Here is a 17,190-nt window from a genome sequence, read left to right on the forward strand (position 1 = left end):
AAATTACTGTACAGAGCACTCTAATAATGGCAAAATAGATGCTCTTTAAATCTGACTAGACTCAAAACTAGTTTATGGTTCAGATCATAGTAGCACAACATGGGAACACTGTTACAGTGTAGCAGGGTTGGTATCTGAAAGCAGATGTAGAATTATCCTGTGCAAGCTGAGTATTTATTCAATAATGGTGATTAGGCTAATACAAATGTCTCTGTAGTATACGTACTGGAAAATACATAGCCTGTAATTTCTACGTGTCCAGAATCAAAGGAGCATTACCTCTTTAGGTAAGAGATCTTCCTGAAGCAGCTTTCAAGAACGAGGAAAGGACATGACATCATTGCAGAGTAAAGGCCCTCCAATATATAGGAACTTTGAGTTTTCTTAACATGCCATAAAGAAGTAGAGTACCTGTTGGCGTCACTGGCACTAAAGCGGTTCTGGCTAGAAGCAGTTGGCGCACTAAGTTTGCTACACACTGTTTAATAAGTGATTTGGCTTGACCATGTTGCATACCAAGTAGAAGACCTGGAGAGAAGTCCAAGGCTTAGATTTTAATTGCCATTGTCTGTTTCCATGAAGAATTCTATAAAGAATTCTATTTCCTTATCGTCTCTGTGGGTACGCAAGCCGTTGCCAAGGTCAGGTCCGCCGTGCATGTGCATGTGCCTCCCACCGGCCAGCTGGTCTTCGGGTCTCTGCTGCACATGTGGGGGGCGGGCCGCATGCAGGGGGTGCGCGCATACATGGAGGCACATGTGCAGGGTCATGCACACATTGCATTTGGGGAATTTGGGCACACGGACTTTGGGCACTCGGTCTGGAAAAGGTTAGTACACTACTTGGTCCGAAAAAGGTTAGTTACTACACTAAACTGGCTCTCATGGTTTATATTCCCCTATATCAATGATGATAATTAAAGTAATTAAAGTAGTGCTTCCTAAATCTGGGCAAATTATTTGGGTTAAAAAAATTGGTAAAAATAGTTTTGGTTTGGGTAACAACAACCTGTTTTTCTGTCTAGCTAGTATTTTATCTACACTGAGTAACAAAAGGCTTTCTGATAAGTGTTTTAGGGTAATGAAGGAAAATTTTGGGAAAGCTCCGGTTAAACAGAAGTGTATAAAAAAACCAGAGACTGTGAGTTATAGTCCTGCCTTATGCATAAATCCATCTGGGTGATTCTGAACTAGTCATTCTCTCTCAGCTCTAGGAAAGAGTCAATGACAAATCACTTATGAAAATTCTGCTGAGAAAACTGACTGGACTAGTGTTGGAAGAAATATCCAGTTAGGGGAAATATTCTACCCTGTCTTTTTAATATTCCCCAAAGTATTTCATTCTTGGGCAGGAGAGGCTTCCCACACTAATTACTAGGAATCAAGACTGTCTTGAAGGCATGCATGTACACAAACAGACACACAAAATATAATACCAGGAGCCTTATACAGCATGCAAAATGGGCCATTTGATGGCCATTTACATCATGCAAAATTTTAATGCTTTAATGTTTTAGTATTTATTTCTAACCTAGTTTTTATATGTTGTTTTAACTTTTGATTGGAAGCCTCCCTGAGTTGATTAGTGGTTATGCAGCTATATAAACGTTTTAAACGTTTTAAATAAATAAAACTGGTTGGTTGATGTTAGCTTAGCAGGTTGTGACAAACACATTGCTAATATATACTTAAGGTAAATATCCCACCTTCCCTGCAAAAGCGCACATATATAACATTTTCTTCTCCAAAGCAATGTAGGTTCACAAGGGATCACCAGAGGCCAGGGTTTGTACCCTGACATCCTGTTGGGGTTTTTGCAACATTTGTTTGTAACCTGTACAATTTAGATCAGAGGTCTTCAAACTTGGCAACTTTAAGACTTGTGGACTTCAATTTCCAGAATTCTCCAGCCAGCTGCTGGAGAATTCTGGGAGTTGAAGTCTGCAAGCTTTAAAGTTGCCAAGTTTGGTGGGGGGGGCTGATTTAGATGGATATGTGAGTTGAAAAAGTACGACTGTCCCAAAGTCACGGACCAAACTTTCATGGCTGAGTTTCTCCGGGCTTAAATCTTGCCACTACAAAACAGGCTGAGTTATGACAACCTATTGTGCGACCCCAGCAATCATAAATGATTCAACAAGCCTCGCTTTTCAAACTAAACTTAATTATACCTGACACTAAGCACGATCTAAGTCGGAAACGTTTTAGAGGAGGGCGGGACACGTTGAACGCGCGGAGTTTCTTGACATTCCTCCCTTCCTATCAGATCTCGAGGTTCCCCGTGACGTCTCCGAACGACGCTAATAGCGGCGTACGGTCCTCCGAGACTCCGCCCACCGATATAAAAGCCTGCCCGGGTGGGGGGCCGGCCTTCATTACGCTACGGAACAGGCCGTAACCACCAGCGGTTCTCAGGACCGTTGTTCCCGCAACTTGTTTTCAGCTCTTACATCTATCCTTTTCCCCCCTCCCCTTCCCCCTCCTCTTTCCTTTTCTAGGTCGCGGGGATGCCGCGTGTCTATATTGGCCGCTTAAGTTACCATGTGCGGGAAAAGGACATCCAGCGTTTCTTCAGCGGCTACGGCCGCTTGCTCGAGGTCGACTTAAAAAACGGGTGAGGAGGCCGAAGGGGAAGTTAAGGCCTTGGCGGAATTCTTTTGGTGGCTCCTGGGTGAAGCGGGGTGGATGGGGAAAGTTAGGCCTTGGCAGGTTTCTTTTGGAGGCCGGAAGAGTTACTGTTCGGCGCGAACCGCTAGCGGTTAAAAGATTGCCCGACCGCGGGGCAGGTCTGCCGGGGCCTCCTCTCGGGCCTCGTGGCGTCGTGTTCAAGATGGCGGCCGAATGCAGCTTCGTCTCTTTTGTCCCGTTAGCGGGCGCGGGGTCGGATGGAGCGGAGCCTTATCGCAGCCGTGCGAATAGGCACCCTTCTCCTCGTAACTCGTTGCCGCGGTCGCACGAGGCGGCGGCGGCGCGGATTCTTGGTGGTGGTGGTGGTAAGCGTGAAATGAATGTGACGCTCGGTCGCCCCTGGGCCTTGAAAGCGCCTCTTCTCTCTTGCTTTCCTTAACCGCCACGCCCTCCTTCCTGCAGCTACGGCTTTGTGGAATTCGAGGATTCCCGCGACGCCGAGGATGCCGTTTACGAGCTGAACGGCAAGGATCTGTGCGGGGAGCGGGTGATCGTCGAACACGCCCGCGGCCCCCGCCGCGACCGGGATGGCTACAGCTACAGCAGCCGCAGTGAGTGTGGCTCCGCTGCGGCCTCCTTAGGCGCGCGGGGACAGCGATGGGGTCGCCGGGAAGAGGAGGAGCGCAAGTGGGGCGAGCGGGGTGGCCATGAACGCGGAGGGCATGGGGAGGGGGGAGCTCTGGTAGAGGAGGATTCTTGGACTTTAATTTGGAAAGAGGGGTGGTGTGGTTAACCCATCCATGCTATCCGAAGGGAGGCTAAATCCCCACCCCTTCCTCGGGATTTAAAGCTGAAGTTTTCTTGACGGGGATTGGGGCATTCTCGGTGCAAATGGCACTCATAAGTGCAGAACCACGGGGGTGCGCGGATATTGGGAGTTATATATACAATACTCACTGCTCTTAATTAAACACATTTGGCACAAAGCTTCTAAAGAAACAGTGAAGCAATTGGGAAGTTTTTCCACCACCTAAAGCTGTTACTTAAAGTGGTTGCAGCTCTTATAAATAAATTAGGCTATGCCTTAACGTGAGTATTTGCTTAGAAATTGGAAGAGAGATGGTTCCCTTTAATAGAAGGCAGCCATGTTAATTATTGAGACAAAATAACCAACTGACTAATGCAACAGCCATTTAATTTAATCTTTCCTAGAAAAAAAAATTGGCTGCATTGGTGGAATTTTTTATAATGGTTAAGAGCAGTAAGGTAGACCTATTTTGGTTCGGGGCGCGTTGGGGGATGGGATTTCTTGCAAATTTGTATGTTTTTTTGAAGTTGTTGCATGTTCAATTCAAATTTTTTAACAAGTCCTTGATGTTTCAATTTAAAAGTGACCAGTGGGGCTGAGGCTGTGTCCACTGAGGCTAAGATGACTGCCTTTCCTGATTGGCCATGGCTTTTCCATACATTGTGTGACCCTTGCCCTATGACCCTTTGGCTGACCTTACCGGAAGCCATGACGACAGCAGCCTTTTGCCATTAGACGCAGGGTGATGGTGAGGATTCCAAGGGTTAGACAAAACTGGTTAAACTGAACTAGGTGACTGTTACCTTGCGTGTGTTGTGGCCAAACCACCACCATATACCTCATACTGTGATGTAAGTACTTAGTGTAATCTAGTAAACGTTTTTGTAAATGTAGAAATGCATGTAATCAGTTAAGTTTTATATTTTACAATGTTCTGTAAAATAAAACTTAGCGAGGTAAATCTAATAAAGGTGCAGTCACTCTCTAACAGAGTTTAGGAGCACAGTCTTGTAGGATTTTAGACTTTGATTTGCCTTTAATATATAGAATATGGCGAATTAAAATTTTGTTGAAGGATTAGAAAAGTAAAGTCCTACTCCTGTAAATACAATTTATAGACTAGAGTGAACTGATCTACTTGCTTTTCTTATAAGGTCACTAACTTGTATTTTTGTATGATAAAGGTGGTGGAGGATATACCAGTCGGAGAGCATCAGGAAGAGATAAATATGGGCCACCTGTTCGTACAGAATACAGATTAATTGTTGAAAATCTTTCCAGTCACTGTAGTTGGCAAGATTTGAAAGTAAGTTAATATAAAAATACTTTCTAAAAGGCCAATTTTAATGTCATTTTTGGTATAACCTATAAAATACAGAAAAGTTTCTGAGTTCACGGAATTTTAAATTTTGACTAAATAAGGTTTCCATTTATTTAAGGATTTCATGAGGCAAGCAGGTGAGGTAACCTATGCAGATGCCCATAAAGAGCGAACAAATGAAGGAGTAATAGAATTCCGTTCTTACTCTGACATGAAACGTGCTATGGATAAATTGGATGGTACAGAGATAAATGGACGAAAAATCAGGCTAGTTGAAGATAAGCCACGATCGAGCCATAGACGATCTTACTCCGGCAGCAGATCAAGGTATTTATATAATTGGTGTTTATTTAATATGAAAACTCCTTCAGGACTAAACTATACATTTTGTTGTTTTAAAATCACAGGTGTAATCTTTCACTTGTTTCTAATACATATACTAGAACAGGGGTGTCAAACTCAAGGCCTGGGGGCCACATCCAGCCAGGGGTCACCCTGGAAACAGGAAAAGACTGGCCCTTTGGTGGCTCTGCCAACAAAAATGAAGCTCGGAAGGGCCGCGAGCTCCATTTCTGCTGGTAGAGTGCTTGGGCCCCACAGGCGCCCCCGACATGAGTGACATCAAGCTCCCCCCCAAGTCAAACAACCTTGATGCAGCCCCCAAAGAAATCAAGTTTGGCACCCCTGCACTAGAAATTTGTTCAGGGAATAGGTTTTTTGCATAGTTTGTTTTTCCCAAGCATGGACTGGAACGCTATTCATCTGTGTAATAAAGACATTTTGATGATTAATACACTTTGTGTGGGTAATACCACTTTTGGAAAAAGTATTTATGTAGTTACACTGTATAATGAAGAGAAAGAATTTTTGATTCCCTCACAATGCTTATTTGGAATATACTCTCTTTAGATCCCGTTCCAGAAGACGATCACGCAGTCGAAGTCGTCGCAGCAGTCGGAGTAGATCCCGTAGTGCCTCAAAAAGCCGATCGCGGTGAGGGCATGTTTTATATTGGGAGTTTTACCATTGAACGTATATTAGATATATTTAATAATACCTTTTAAAATAAGCATAATTTAAGGGTGGCCTTTTTTTAGCTCTAAATCTAGGTCTCGGAGTAAAGACCGATCACGTTCCAGATCAAAAAGTCGAAAATCTAGATCAAAGAGCAAGTCAAAAGTGAAATCTAGCAGAGGTTCACGATCAGGCAGCAGATCCAAAGAAAAGTCTCGGAGCAGATCCAGGTCTGCGTCTCGTTCACCTAAAGAAAATGGAAAAGGAGAAACAAAGTCTAAATCAAGGTCACAAAGCAGATCTCATTCCCGTTCTCCAGAGCAGCATCAACCTGCAAAGGCTCATTCTGAGTCTCCATCCAAAAGAGATGTGTCACGATCTCATTCAAAGTCACGTTCAAAATCCCGTTCACGGTCAAGATCCAGTTCACAAGATTAAGATTGGAGCTTTTATGCGATTATGGAACATTGTATGGGCAGCCAGAAGTCTTTTTTTAATATTAGTATTTGGTTACCTGTTTGATTTCAGAAAAGCATGGTCTTGTTCACCAAGTAAACAAGATAAAAGATTTGAAGTACTTAAAGCTTTCTGAGATGTGTACAGGAATATCAGTAAAAAAGATTTTTTTTCTTTTGGGGATAGAAATTAAGACAGGCTTTTTTTTATTGGAGCCACAGCTGAAGTAATATGCTGGGGAGTGAAAAATGAGTTTTATATACAACTTTGAGTGTGAAGATTTTGGAAATGGTAATATTCCCTAAATGTTTCCATTATTTTAAAATTAATGAAGGTTAGTTTTATGAATTATGGCTTTCTTCTAAAAGCATAGAAGAGCTGTATTGAACAAATCAGAGATGCTTGTAAAGCTAATCCGTGAGTGAAAATTGGAATATTTCATTGTGCTATACCATAAGTTGCCAAAAGTAATCTCTTTTTCGTTGTGTTATGGCAATATCACTTAATAAAAATGGCTATTCCTAACTGCATGGTATAGTTTTGCCTAACACCTTTAAACCAATAAGTGTTTAAATCATTTGATAAGAATTCCAGATAACAATTCCCAATTTCTTCATTAATTTTCCAGTTGCTTTTTTCTGGGGGGGAAAAAAATACTTGGTCTAAATTTAATAACTTTTTGGAACCCAGTGTTCCTGCATGAAATCCCCCGTTGTACAAGCAGAAATCCACTCAAGTAATATATTTGTTCTTTCTCTTCTGCTATAATCCATTACATTCTTTTCACAGATTTTGAATACATGGATGGCTACAGTAGAAGGGGTAATTATTTCCCTAGTTTTCTACTAGTGAAAAATTCTAAACTGTTAGGATTAGGGCTCCAGTTAATCTAAAATAAGTATATGTGAGGTGAAATCCAATCACCAAACTTACATGTAATCAATAAGTTTAGTAAAACAATACTAGTACAATCTTATAATCTTTATACAATGTGTAGTTTGACTTGTATGAAATTAAATCAGTGACTCAAATGTTTGTGTCAGTGTAAATTTATTCAGTAGATAGTGTTAAACATTAGATTGATTCAGGCAAAATTCACTTCTGATAGTGAATGAGAAATATCCATTATGATCTATCCTATTTTGCCATTACCTTGCTACTTCCACTTCTGTAGATTTCTTTCAGTGTTAAAAGTGCCTGGAGTTTCTCATTTTATAGTTATTACTGTTGCAATATAGTGTACAAATCGGGAGGGTTGCCTTAAAGTCAGGTTTTGAGACTTGTTAACTGCCTCTCTAGTCACTGCAATTTTCTTGCCAAGTTTTTTCAGAAGTGGTTGCCGCTGCTGCCTCCTTAGGACTGAGACAGAAACTGACCCAATGTCACCTAGTTGCTTCATACCGAAAGTGGAACTAGAACTCTGGTAAAGCTAGAAACTGGTAGTTTACCAGTTTCTAACTTGAATCTCAACCACTATACCAGATTGGCTTATTAGTGTCATCTTCCCCTTATTTTTCTGTGCTCACTGGAAATGTTAAGCATTCCCTCCTTAGTTACAGGTTTTTTAACCTATATGATGTATATTTCAAGCTACCAATAAAAAATATATATATTTGTTGGGTCATTGAAATGAGGGGTCATTGGTGCTGTCTTAACTTGGTTGTTTTCTTGCAGATATTTCATTACCCAAATTAGGTAACATCATAGTAATAACACTTAGTTTTATTTTGTTCTTTAGCACAGAAATAAATTGAAATTAGAAAGGCCCAGAAATCAATGTATTATTTCTGAGATATTTAGGGATTAATGTAAGCCGTGATCTGTTTATTAATTTGGTTCTTTATTATCATTAATTGCCCTGGTTTTCATAATTGGAAAGTTTAGAATGTTTATTTGAAGGTTGTTCAAAAACTTGGATCTGTCGTACTGTATTGGAGAATATTACCTCTGCATGGTAGTGAAAAATGGGAATTTGATCTACCAGTATTGATGTTCTTTTCTCTTGATATATTCTTAAGACAAAATGAACATCCCAGTACAGGCAATCTCTATTTAATGAGCACTTGTCAGTGTTTGTTTAAAGTTATGATGCACTGAATGGAATGGTACTTGCAACTGGTCCTCAAAGTTCTGGCCATCTCAGCATCCCCATGATCATGTGATTGCAATTTGAGTACTTGGCAACTGGCTTGAACTTAACTTTGTCCTGTGATTGCATGATTACCATCTGAAATCTTTCCTGCTGACTTCCCAGAAACAAAATCTATGTGGATGTCAGGAGGGAAGGTCACAAATTGCTCCTGTAAATCATTCCCACCTTCCTCACCCACTGCCTTCTGCCAGCCAGCCAGCTGCCTTGCAAGCCACTTGTCCTTGTTAAGACCAAATAAAAGAGTTGTTATATTCTGCAGAGATATGTGTTTTTGTAGCTATTAGCACCTCAAATGTTGCATAAATTTGGAGTTCCTTATGATTAAAACCAAGTGGCCTAGTCAGATTCAGTTGTCAGGAAAGACATAAATGTGATAAAAGTAGAATGTTACCATCTTAAAATATAAAAAACCATTTAAATTTTAATGGGTGCAACTGACCTACCTGCAAATACAGGAGAATGTCTTTGGTAAAGACTTCCAAGGTTCCTTCCAATTGTTATTCTGTTAAATAACCAAATTGTTATTTAACAGAATATCCAAATAATATTGATACTATTAATACAATACAGTTAATACAATATTAATAATTCCAAGTAATGTAATATTAGTGCAGGGAAAATATGTATGTTGCTTTTACCAATTTGGGAAATAATACTGCTGGACAAGGACCATTTTTCTAATTTTCTAATTAATTCAAGGAAGTTGAGCTGGTTTTAAATCAGTTTGTATTGATAGAATTTCCTTCATCTCAATACTGTTGTAGGGTAGGGTAAAGACCGTGAATCGGGATTACTGTTGCAATTTTTGAACAACTCCAATTTGGAATCCATCATGTGTGTTGGGGTATTTGGGCAGTATGTATCAACCCTTTCAGAATTCTTAAGGTGGAGAAGGCTGTTAAGATAATAGGTCCAGTAAAATATCTGTTCCAATATATGATTTTGACTGTTTCTGTGTTTAATAGATTTCTCTACTGCTAAGAGTAGATGGTCTCTAGGTAGCTTACACAACAAATTAAAAATGCAATACAAAATATAAAAATTACTGTAATCTAATCAGCAATTGTATATGAAGATAAGCTAAAATTTATCTGCTGGAATATGGGTTACAGTTAATCCCTGAACACCTTCCATTATATGTCAATGGATGTGCAATAAACTGTCTTAAACACTAATTCTAATGTTATTTCTATTGTAATGCAGAAATAGCTACAATTAGGTGAAAACTAAAATGGGCTACATCCCTTTATAGTAGCCAAACTCAAAGCAGAATCAGTGTTGAGTAGCTGAGGTTTCCAGGAATTGATTCAGTCATTTCCTCTGTCAAATCATTAGTTAATGGCTTAATTCTCAATGCATATTATGCATGCATTGATTGCATTTCCAAAATAGTGTGACAATGTAAAGTAGAGTGGAAGCATTGAAGCATTAAAAAAATGTCAACATAAAATTTCAGTAGCTTCCCTGGCATCACCTTGCACATCTAGGACAATATAGATTCACCCATCTTCAGTCTTCCAATTCTGAATAGCTGGCTGGCAGTCTGTACATAGTCAATGAATTGTAATAACTTAAAATTATTTAAAGTGACAAATAGAGCAGTTCACCCAGAATAGGATTATCCACAAATGCTACAATAGTGAAGGGATCAAATGTTTCTGGGCTCTGTAGAATCATCTACTTGGCTACTTTGGGAAAGAAAATAAGTTAAAGATTATATTAGATTTTTCATGCTTAATCAAAACCAACAACCATTCTCAGGGTAGGAACAACTACATTTAGTGTAATTTCTGGTGGTTGTCTATTACCAGATGTGCCCTGTCCAGATGTACAGATTTTAATAATTGAAATTACAGAAAACACAGTCTAACACAGCCAGAGGGTGGCATATTGAAGAAAGACTGAAAGGCCACCAAGTACCGCTAATCAACTTGAGGATCAGTTTCAGAAGCAACATCACTGTTTTGCAGCTGCAACCAAGAAACCAGTGTGGATGTCTTCAGAGCTAGCATTTTCTTCAGTTTTTAAGAGATGAGATTCCCCACAATATAGCTGCCTACATTTCTCTTAGATAGATGTACGAAGGATAGGTTTATCCATATTTACAACTAGAGGCGCTACATGCATCCTCCATATTCAGCTTATTTTAAGGTGAATTGTGCTTTAAAAAAATAGAAAACTGAATCTTCTATTTATTATCTACAATTACAGTCTATACTTGAACTTGTGTCTGTTTTATTTCTGCCTCAGCAGAGACTGTCTTGTCTTAAAGCAGCAGTTGCCAACTGGTGGGCCATGAACCACTGTTGGTCCACAAGAAAATGTTGATGGTCCTTAGAAAAATTATTTGCATTTTTTATATTGTACTAAATCAGGGGTCCGCAAACTACTGCCCCTGGGCCAGTTACATGCAATGAACATTTGTGTTGCTGCAGAGACTCCCCCCCCCCCCTTCGCGGTCTTCTTTGCGTGAGTCAGAGGGGGCAGAAATTCTAACTTTGGGTCTACCCTGGTGTGGGGCTTTGGGCGAAGGCTGGATGGAAATGCCACTGGTGATGAAGAGCTGGAGGAGGACCTTGTTCCAGTGGGACTGCACCATGGCATGGAACTGGCTGACCATCTTAGCCTGCTGAGCCTCCAGGTGCCAGTACCTGGCCTTGCACTCCCGCAAGTCTTCCATCTGCTTGGAAAACCTATGCTCGTAATCCTCACTGAAGTGCTTCTGAGCCTCCTTGGTCAGATCCAATTTGAACTGAGCTGTTTTGCCAACTCTTTCTCATGGTAGCTGCTTAGCTCCAACAACTGCTTCCTGTTGGGGCCCTAAGGAGCCTGGGTGAAGAGTGGCTGGGAGGGAAGTGTGAAGATGTGAGTAACATCAAGTTGGTCACGACCACACAGCTGGTCATTAGGCAGATCATATTAGTGGTCCGGGGGATTTTAAATTATGAATTTAGTGGTCCCTAAGGTCTGAAAAGTGAACCCTATAAAGTGATCAATTAAAAATTAATTTTAAATACTAATATATTGGGGTGAGGAGTTTTGATACAGGGTCGAGTGCTTTGTTTTTCACTTGAGTTCATTCCCCGGGCATTCCAGAGTTCTTTCACTGCATGTATAAATACACAGCATTTTAAGAATTATATGTTCTTGAGGCCTTACATAAATGGCCATTGAGTTTATTCTCTCTTTTAACATCTTGCCTTTCCTTCATTCTCATATAATACAATGTAACTTGATTTGGATTCTGGTGATTTAACCTGGGCGCAGGAAGTGAGCTTGCTCTCCTGCTGCACCTGCCTCTGGAACAGCATCTACCCCACCAGAAATCATATGGGTCCCACCTTAGTTATGTTCTTATGTGAGCCTTAAAAACCTAGCTCTTCCTTTAGACTTTGAATTAGCATTTGATGAGGCCCTTTAAATCAAAAAGAGGTATGTGCAATCTATACCTTTCATTAATAAATAAAAGTATACTGTACTTTTCGGAATATAACACATACTTTTCCCCTCCAAAAGTGGGTGAAAATTGTGGTGCATCTTATACATCAAATGTTGCCAAAGCTGCGGGCCCCCCCAGCTGTTTTTGGCCTCAGCGCATTGCATTTTTGGCCTCCGCATACTCCATTTTAGACCTGTTCCAGGTCTACGGGAATTGCCACAGCACACTGGCGCCAATCCTCGCTGCCTGGAACTGGCTGAAAATGCGACATGTACATGCAAAAAACGGGCCATGTAGAAGCCGAAAACGAGATATGTGAAAGCTGAAAAAGTGATGAATGGAGGTGGCGATCGGCGGTGATGTGGTGTTGCAATTGCCGCAGCCTGGAACAAGTCTAAAATGGAGCATGAGGAGGCCAAAAATATGATGCACAGAGGCCAAAAGTGTGACACAGAGGCAGTAATGTGGCAATCCCCATAGCCTGGAATAGCTGATCCAAACAACAATCAGCTGCTCGTGCTGAATCAGGTTGCAATAACGTGCTGAAGCTGGCCAAATTGTTTACTGGAAGGATAGTAGCCAGATGAATACTGATGGATGCTGGTAGGCAGAATTTTTTTTCTTGTTTTCCTCCCCAAAAACTAATGTGCATCTTCTACTCTGGAGCATCTTGTACTCTGAAAAATACGGTAAATAATTTGATGAATAACGTTTAAATCGGACTCATTTTCCTCTACCAATGAACTAAGAAACAGTAGTTAGCTAAAGGTTACTCAAAAAACTTCCATGGACAAGTGTTAATTTGAACTTTAGCACCTAGTTAACTTTAGTTCATCTTGAAAAGATTTAGTTTTTATTTGGGTAGGCAACTACTAGAAAATCCACTTTAATAATGAAGACGTGGTCTGGAACTACTTTTAGAAAAGCTTTCATGCTTCTTATGAACAGTTGTGAGATTGAACTGGCATCACATACAGTACAGTTTGCTTATAAATCAGAGGAATGGATAAAAGCTGTTCAATTTAGCTTTCTATTAAGATTAAAATTCAGAAATACTTAATAAGGATGCCCTTGAGGCTGAAGTCATAGAATTAATACAATTATTTTCAGAACAAAGATGATAAATTGCTTAATGCAGAAATCAAAACTTCTATATCACAACCCATGCTACTATTCTCTATGCTCAGAGACAAACTGAATTACATAGGAACAATTGGAATGAGCAATCAGTAACACACATTTACTTTACTTGCTTTTCTAATTCAAGCCTGGAGATCTTATCTTTAATTCACAACTTGCCCATTTAATGAAGATATGTGTGAATGGAAATAGCTAGATCTCAAATTCTTAGGAAGAATTATTTCTGCCAGTAGTGAGACTTCTTGGTGCTATCATGCTGTGAGAGCTGGCATATTTTTACTTGTAAAAAAGAAAAAGTAGCAATAACTACTGAATTTGCATCAAATCAAACTTTATGCAGGCATATAGCAGTTGTCCAGTTGTCCATTGTGGCAATAACTACCATTTATAACTAAAATTGGAGCTCTAAGTAAAGCATTCCTGCATTTAAAAGGTACTGCTGTTTACAGAGAGAATGGGTAGCTGCAGAGTACACTTTAGATTTTCTTGTGCTACAGAGATAAAAGAAATGTACCACAGACTCCACTGGGACGAAACACTATTTCCAGATTATTTGCATTCAATGAAATCTGCTGTAAAACAAAAGTGTCTGCTACTGAAAGTTGGGTAAAAATAAATACAGTTACATTCAAAAAGCCTTAGGTCAGAGAGATTCATTAAGGGAATTCTATTACAATGTTTTTAGAATTATAATTAAAAAACTCAGAAAAAGACACATAGGCACTGTATTCAATCAGTCCAGGCAGAAATTGAAAATTGATGCATTTACAGTGGATGCTGACTAGCCTCACTAGACCACTAAACTACTCTTAATCTATGAAATATTTCCTATTTTTGCCTCCTTGTAACTTGAATTACTTGATTTCATTTCCTATAGAATGACAGAGAACTAGTTTTCCTCTATTTCTGCCTAACAGTTCAAGATTGGAAGAGTTATCTTGAGCACAGCTCAATCATTCTATATAAAAATGAGTTTCAATGCAATTTTTGCATCCAGTTTCTTGCTGAAGTATGTTACCCAGATCTGGACACAGTATTAGGAGCACATAGTACTAGAAATACACATTCCACACTGCAGAATAATAGAGAAATTTTATTTCCCATGGTTTGGAAATTATATTTCAATTGTCACAAGACTGATTTGAATTTGAAATTTATTTTTGCCTTCTAGAATATTAACACCCTTTTTATGTTATTGGCAAATTGTTATCCTCTCATCTACGTTATTAATAATATGCTAAAGAATGCAGGGCTCAGGAATGAATTTTATTACATCCCACTTAATATAGCACTACATTTGATGAGGAAATGTTGATGAGCATTTTTTCAGACAATTTTCAAGTCAGCTACGTATTCACCTACTTACTATGCCTTCCAGCCCACATTTTACCACCTTGCTAATCAGAATGTCATGGAGCATTTAGACAATGGTTTGCTGAAATCAGGCTGGATTATATCTACAACATTCCCATAATTGTATGTTTAAACTAACAAGTCTGGCAAACCTTCTTGACAAATCCAAGGCTATCTTCTGGAAGTTACTATTTTATAACTAAGGCATTTTATCAAGTTCAGTTTTTCAGTCCTTTCTCTTCGCTCTGCAATTTATTCTTTGTTGTATTATATTGTTTTCTTTATCTGATAGGACAGTGTTTCTCAACCTTGGCAACTTGAAGATATGTGGACTTCAACTCTGGAATTCCACAGCCAGACAGTGTTACAAAAACACTGTCATAGAATAAGGTGACCAGACGTCCCGATTTCAACGGGACAGTCACGATTTCTAACAATTTGTCCTGTGTCCCGGGGCATTTTTAAAAAGTCTCGATTTTCTGGCTTCATGTTGAAAGCCCAGTGGATTTGCTTAAGAAATCCTAACCGGGGCAAGACAAAAGACACTCTGAGTAACCTCTCTCTCTCTCTGTCTCAGTACTTTCATTGAAGATATTAAAACTTTAAAGCAAGAAAACGGACCCCCCCACGCCTTTTACTCACTTTTATAAGAAAAGATGACCCAGTACCATAGAGCTCCAGGAAATACTTGGCTAGAGAGGTAGCAAGTATTCCTTCCTGGATTTTCCGGAGGGGAGGGGCATGGAGGTTCAAGGTCGGCTCGTGTGGACAAAATGGTGGCAAAGTTTCTTTGAAAAATATTTCCCTGACTAATTTCACCATTTTAATTTGCTCAGTTCTTTGTATTAACATCTACATCATTCTGGATTGACTTGGAGTATTCACTTGTGCCTGCTGGTAAGTGAGCTGGGTTTTTTTCTTTTATTTTTTTAATGTATTTTAAAATAATATTTTATTTATTGCGCATAGGATTTTTAAAAATAGTTTTATTCTGTGTGGATTCTTTTTTTTTAAATTGTCTTAGACTATTTTAAAAAAATTCTATCCAAAATAAATTGAAATGAAACCATTTTTTAAAATTCTATGCACAATACTTTGAAATGTTTTACTTCAATTTATTCTGTGTGGATTCTTTTTTTAAATTGTCTTAGACTATTTAAAAAAAGATTCTATCCAAAATACAAAATACCAGCTGCAGTTATTCACTTAAGAACTGTGGCAAGAAAGGTGGTATAGTGACCAAAGTTACAATGACATTGAAAAAAGTGACTGATGACCATTTTTCACAATTAGCGACCATTTTCACACTTAGCGACCATTGCAGCATCCTCATGGTCATGCAATCAAAATTTTGATGTTTGGCAACAGATTCGTATTTATGATGGTTTTAGTGTCCTGGGGTCATATAATCACCTTTTGACAAAGTCAAATGGGGAAACCAGATTCACTTATGTTACTAACTTATCAGCTGCAGTTATTCACTTAAGAACTGTGGCAAGAAAGGTGGTATAGTGACCAAAGTTACAATGGCATTGAAAAAAGTGACTGATGACCATTTTTCACACTTAGCAACCATTTTCACACTTAGCGACTGTTGCAGCATCCTCATGGTCACGTGATCAAAATTTTGATGTTTGGCAACAGTTACAATTTATATTTGTAAATTGTAGTTATGTTGAAATAAAAAAAATTACAATACTATTTTTGCGTTGTATGAAAATTTTATTGCTCCGTATAAAATTTTTAATCACCCCCCCCGGTCAAAGGTGTCCCTCTTTACCAATCTGAAAATCTGGTCACCTTAATCTAGTTAAGACAAGTCAGTTCCTTTGGTGTATTTATGCAGCATAATCAATTAACATCTCAGAGATTGCAGGACGGTGGACTGTTGCCAGTAAGTTGCTACCACGTTTCCCTGAAAATAAGACAGGGTCTTATTTTCTTTTGACCTCCCCCAAAAAATAAGCCTTATTTTGGGGGAGGTCTTATTATTTTTAAGGTGCAGGAGGCAATGAGTGTGGTCACCTCATGGCTGCTGCTGTGTTACAATATTTTGGGGGAGGGCTTATTTTTTGGGGAAGGCTTATTTTAGCACATGTGCTCAAAAACCCGATTGGGCTTATTATCCAGGGAGGTCTTATTTTCGGGAAAACAGGGTAGTCAAATTATCTGGAGGGGAAACCTAAACTGTAATGACAAATCTGGTTTGTATAAATCAGTGGTAGTCAACCTGGTCCCTACCGTCCACTAGTGGGCATTCCAGCTTTCATGGTGGGTGGTAGGGGTTTTGTCTGATATTGAAGCACTTTCCTTTTTTTTAATTTAATTGACTTTTTTTAAAAAAATCATAGCGTTATTTAAAAATTTTCATTAGGTTTTCATAAAATCACCATTACTATGGAACCGGTGGGTGGTTAGAAAATTTTACTACTAACAGAGATACAAAAGTGGGCGGTAGGTATAAAAAGGTTAACTACCCCTGGTATAAATCTTTCTATGAATGCTGTTCAGATCATTGGCTAGGATCACTGGCCGTACACTGAGGCTCTCTGCCTAAGAATGAGCCCACTGCCTGATTGTGGAGCCATAGCATTGGCTCTTCTTTCTTGATTCCTGCTTGTTTCTGTTTCTTCTAAGCAAATTAGCAATGAGACAAGCAAAGAGAACAGGCAGTCTCCATTTCTCTTGCTTCCTTTGGGCATTGTGCAATGGACCAAAGGGACAGAGAAAGCAAATGAAAAGCTGTAAGAAGAAAAAAAAAGATGTTTTCACTGGGAACATCTAATAACAGATTCTCCAAGGGATTTCAAAACCCAGAGTTAACACAATACAAATGTATTGGCAGAGCTTTCAATAGAATTACATATTAAACCAGCAGTT

General features: G+C 39.3%; 1 protein-coding gene across 1 annotated transcript; it reads left to right on the forward strand.

The window, feature by feature from the left end:
* Positions 1-2,362: 2,362 nt before the first annotated feature.
* Positions 2,363-7,257, forward strand: SRSF6 (serine and arginine rich splicing factor 6). The gene is made up of 6 exons (XM_032217887.1): positions 2,363-2,613; positions 3,090-3,238; positions 4,620-4,741; positions 4,875-5,083; positions 5,666-5,749; positions 5,854-7,257. Exons 1-6 carry the CDS (start codon positions 2,507-2,509, stop codon positions 6,206-6,208), a joined length of 1,026 nt encoding a protein of 341 aa, XP_032073778.1. The 5' UTR covers positions 2,363-2,506; the 3' UTR covers positions 6,209-7,257.
* Positions 7,258-17,190: the final 9,933 nt, after the last annotated feature.

This window comes from Thamnophis elegans, chromosome 5 (assembly GCF_009769535.1).
Source record: "Thamnophis elegans isolate rThaEle1 chromosome 5, rThaEle1.pri, whole genome shotgun sequence".
NCBI classification, from domain to species: domain Eukaryota; kingdom Metazoa; phylum Chordata; class Lepidosauria; order Squamata; family Colubridae; genus Thamnophis; species Thamnophis elegans.

What these genes read in the sequence shown, in the direction of transcription:
- SRSF6 (XM_032217887.1), top strand. Translation starts at nt 2,507, where the DNA reads ATGCCGCGTGTCTATATTGGCCGCTTAAGTTACCATGTGCGGGAAAAG. An exon ending in GAGGTCGACTTAAAAAACGG is followed by an intron (nt 2,614 to 3,089) that starts GTGAGGAGGCCG and finishes TCCTTCCTGCAG; the next exon opens with CTACGGCTTTGTGGAATTCG. An exon ending in CTACAGCTACAGCAGCCGCA is followed by an intron (nt 3,239 to 4,619) that starts GTGAGTGTGGCT and finishes TGTATGATAAAG; the next exon opens with GTGGTGGAGGATATACCAGT.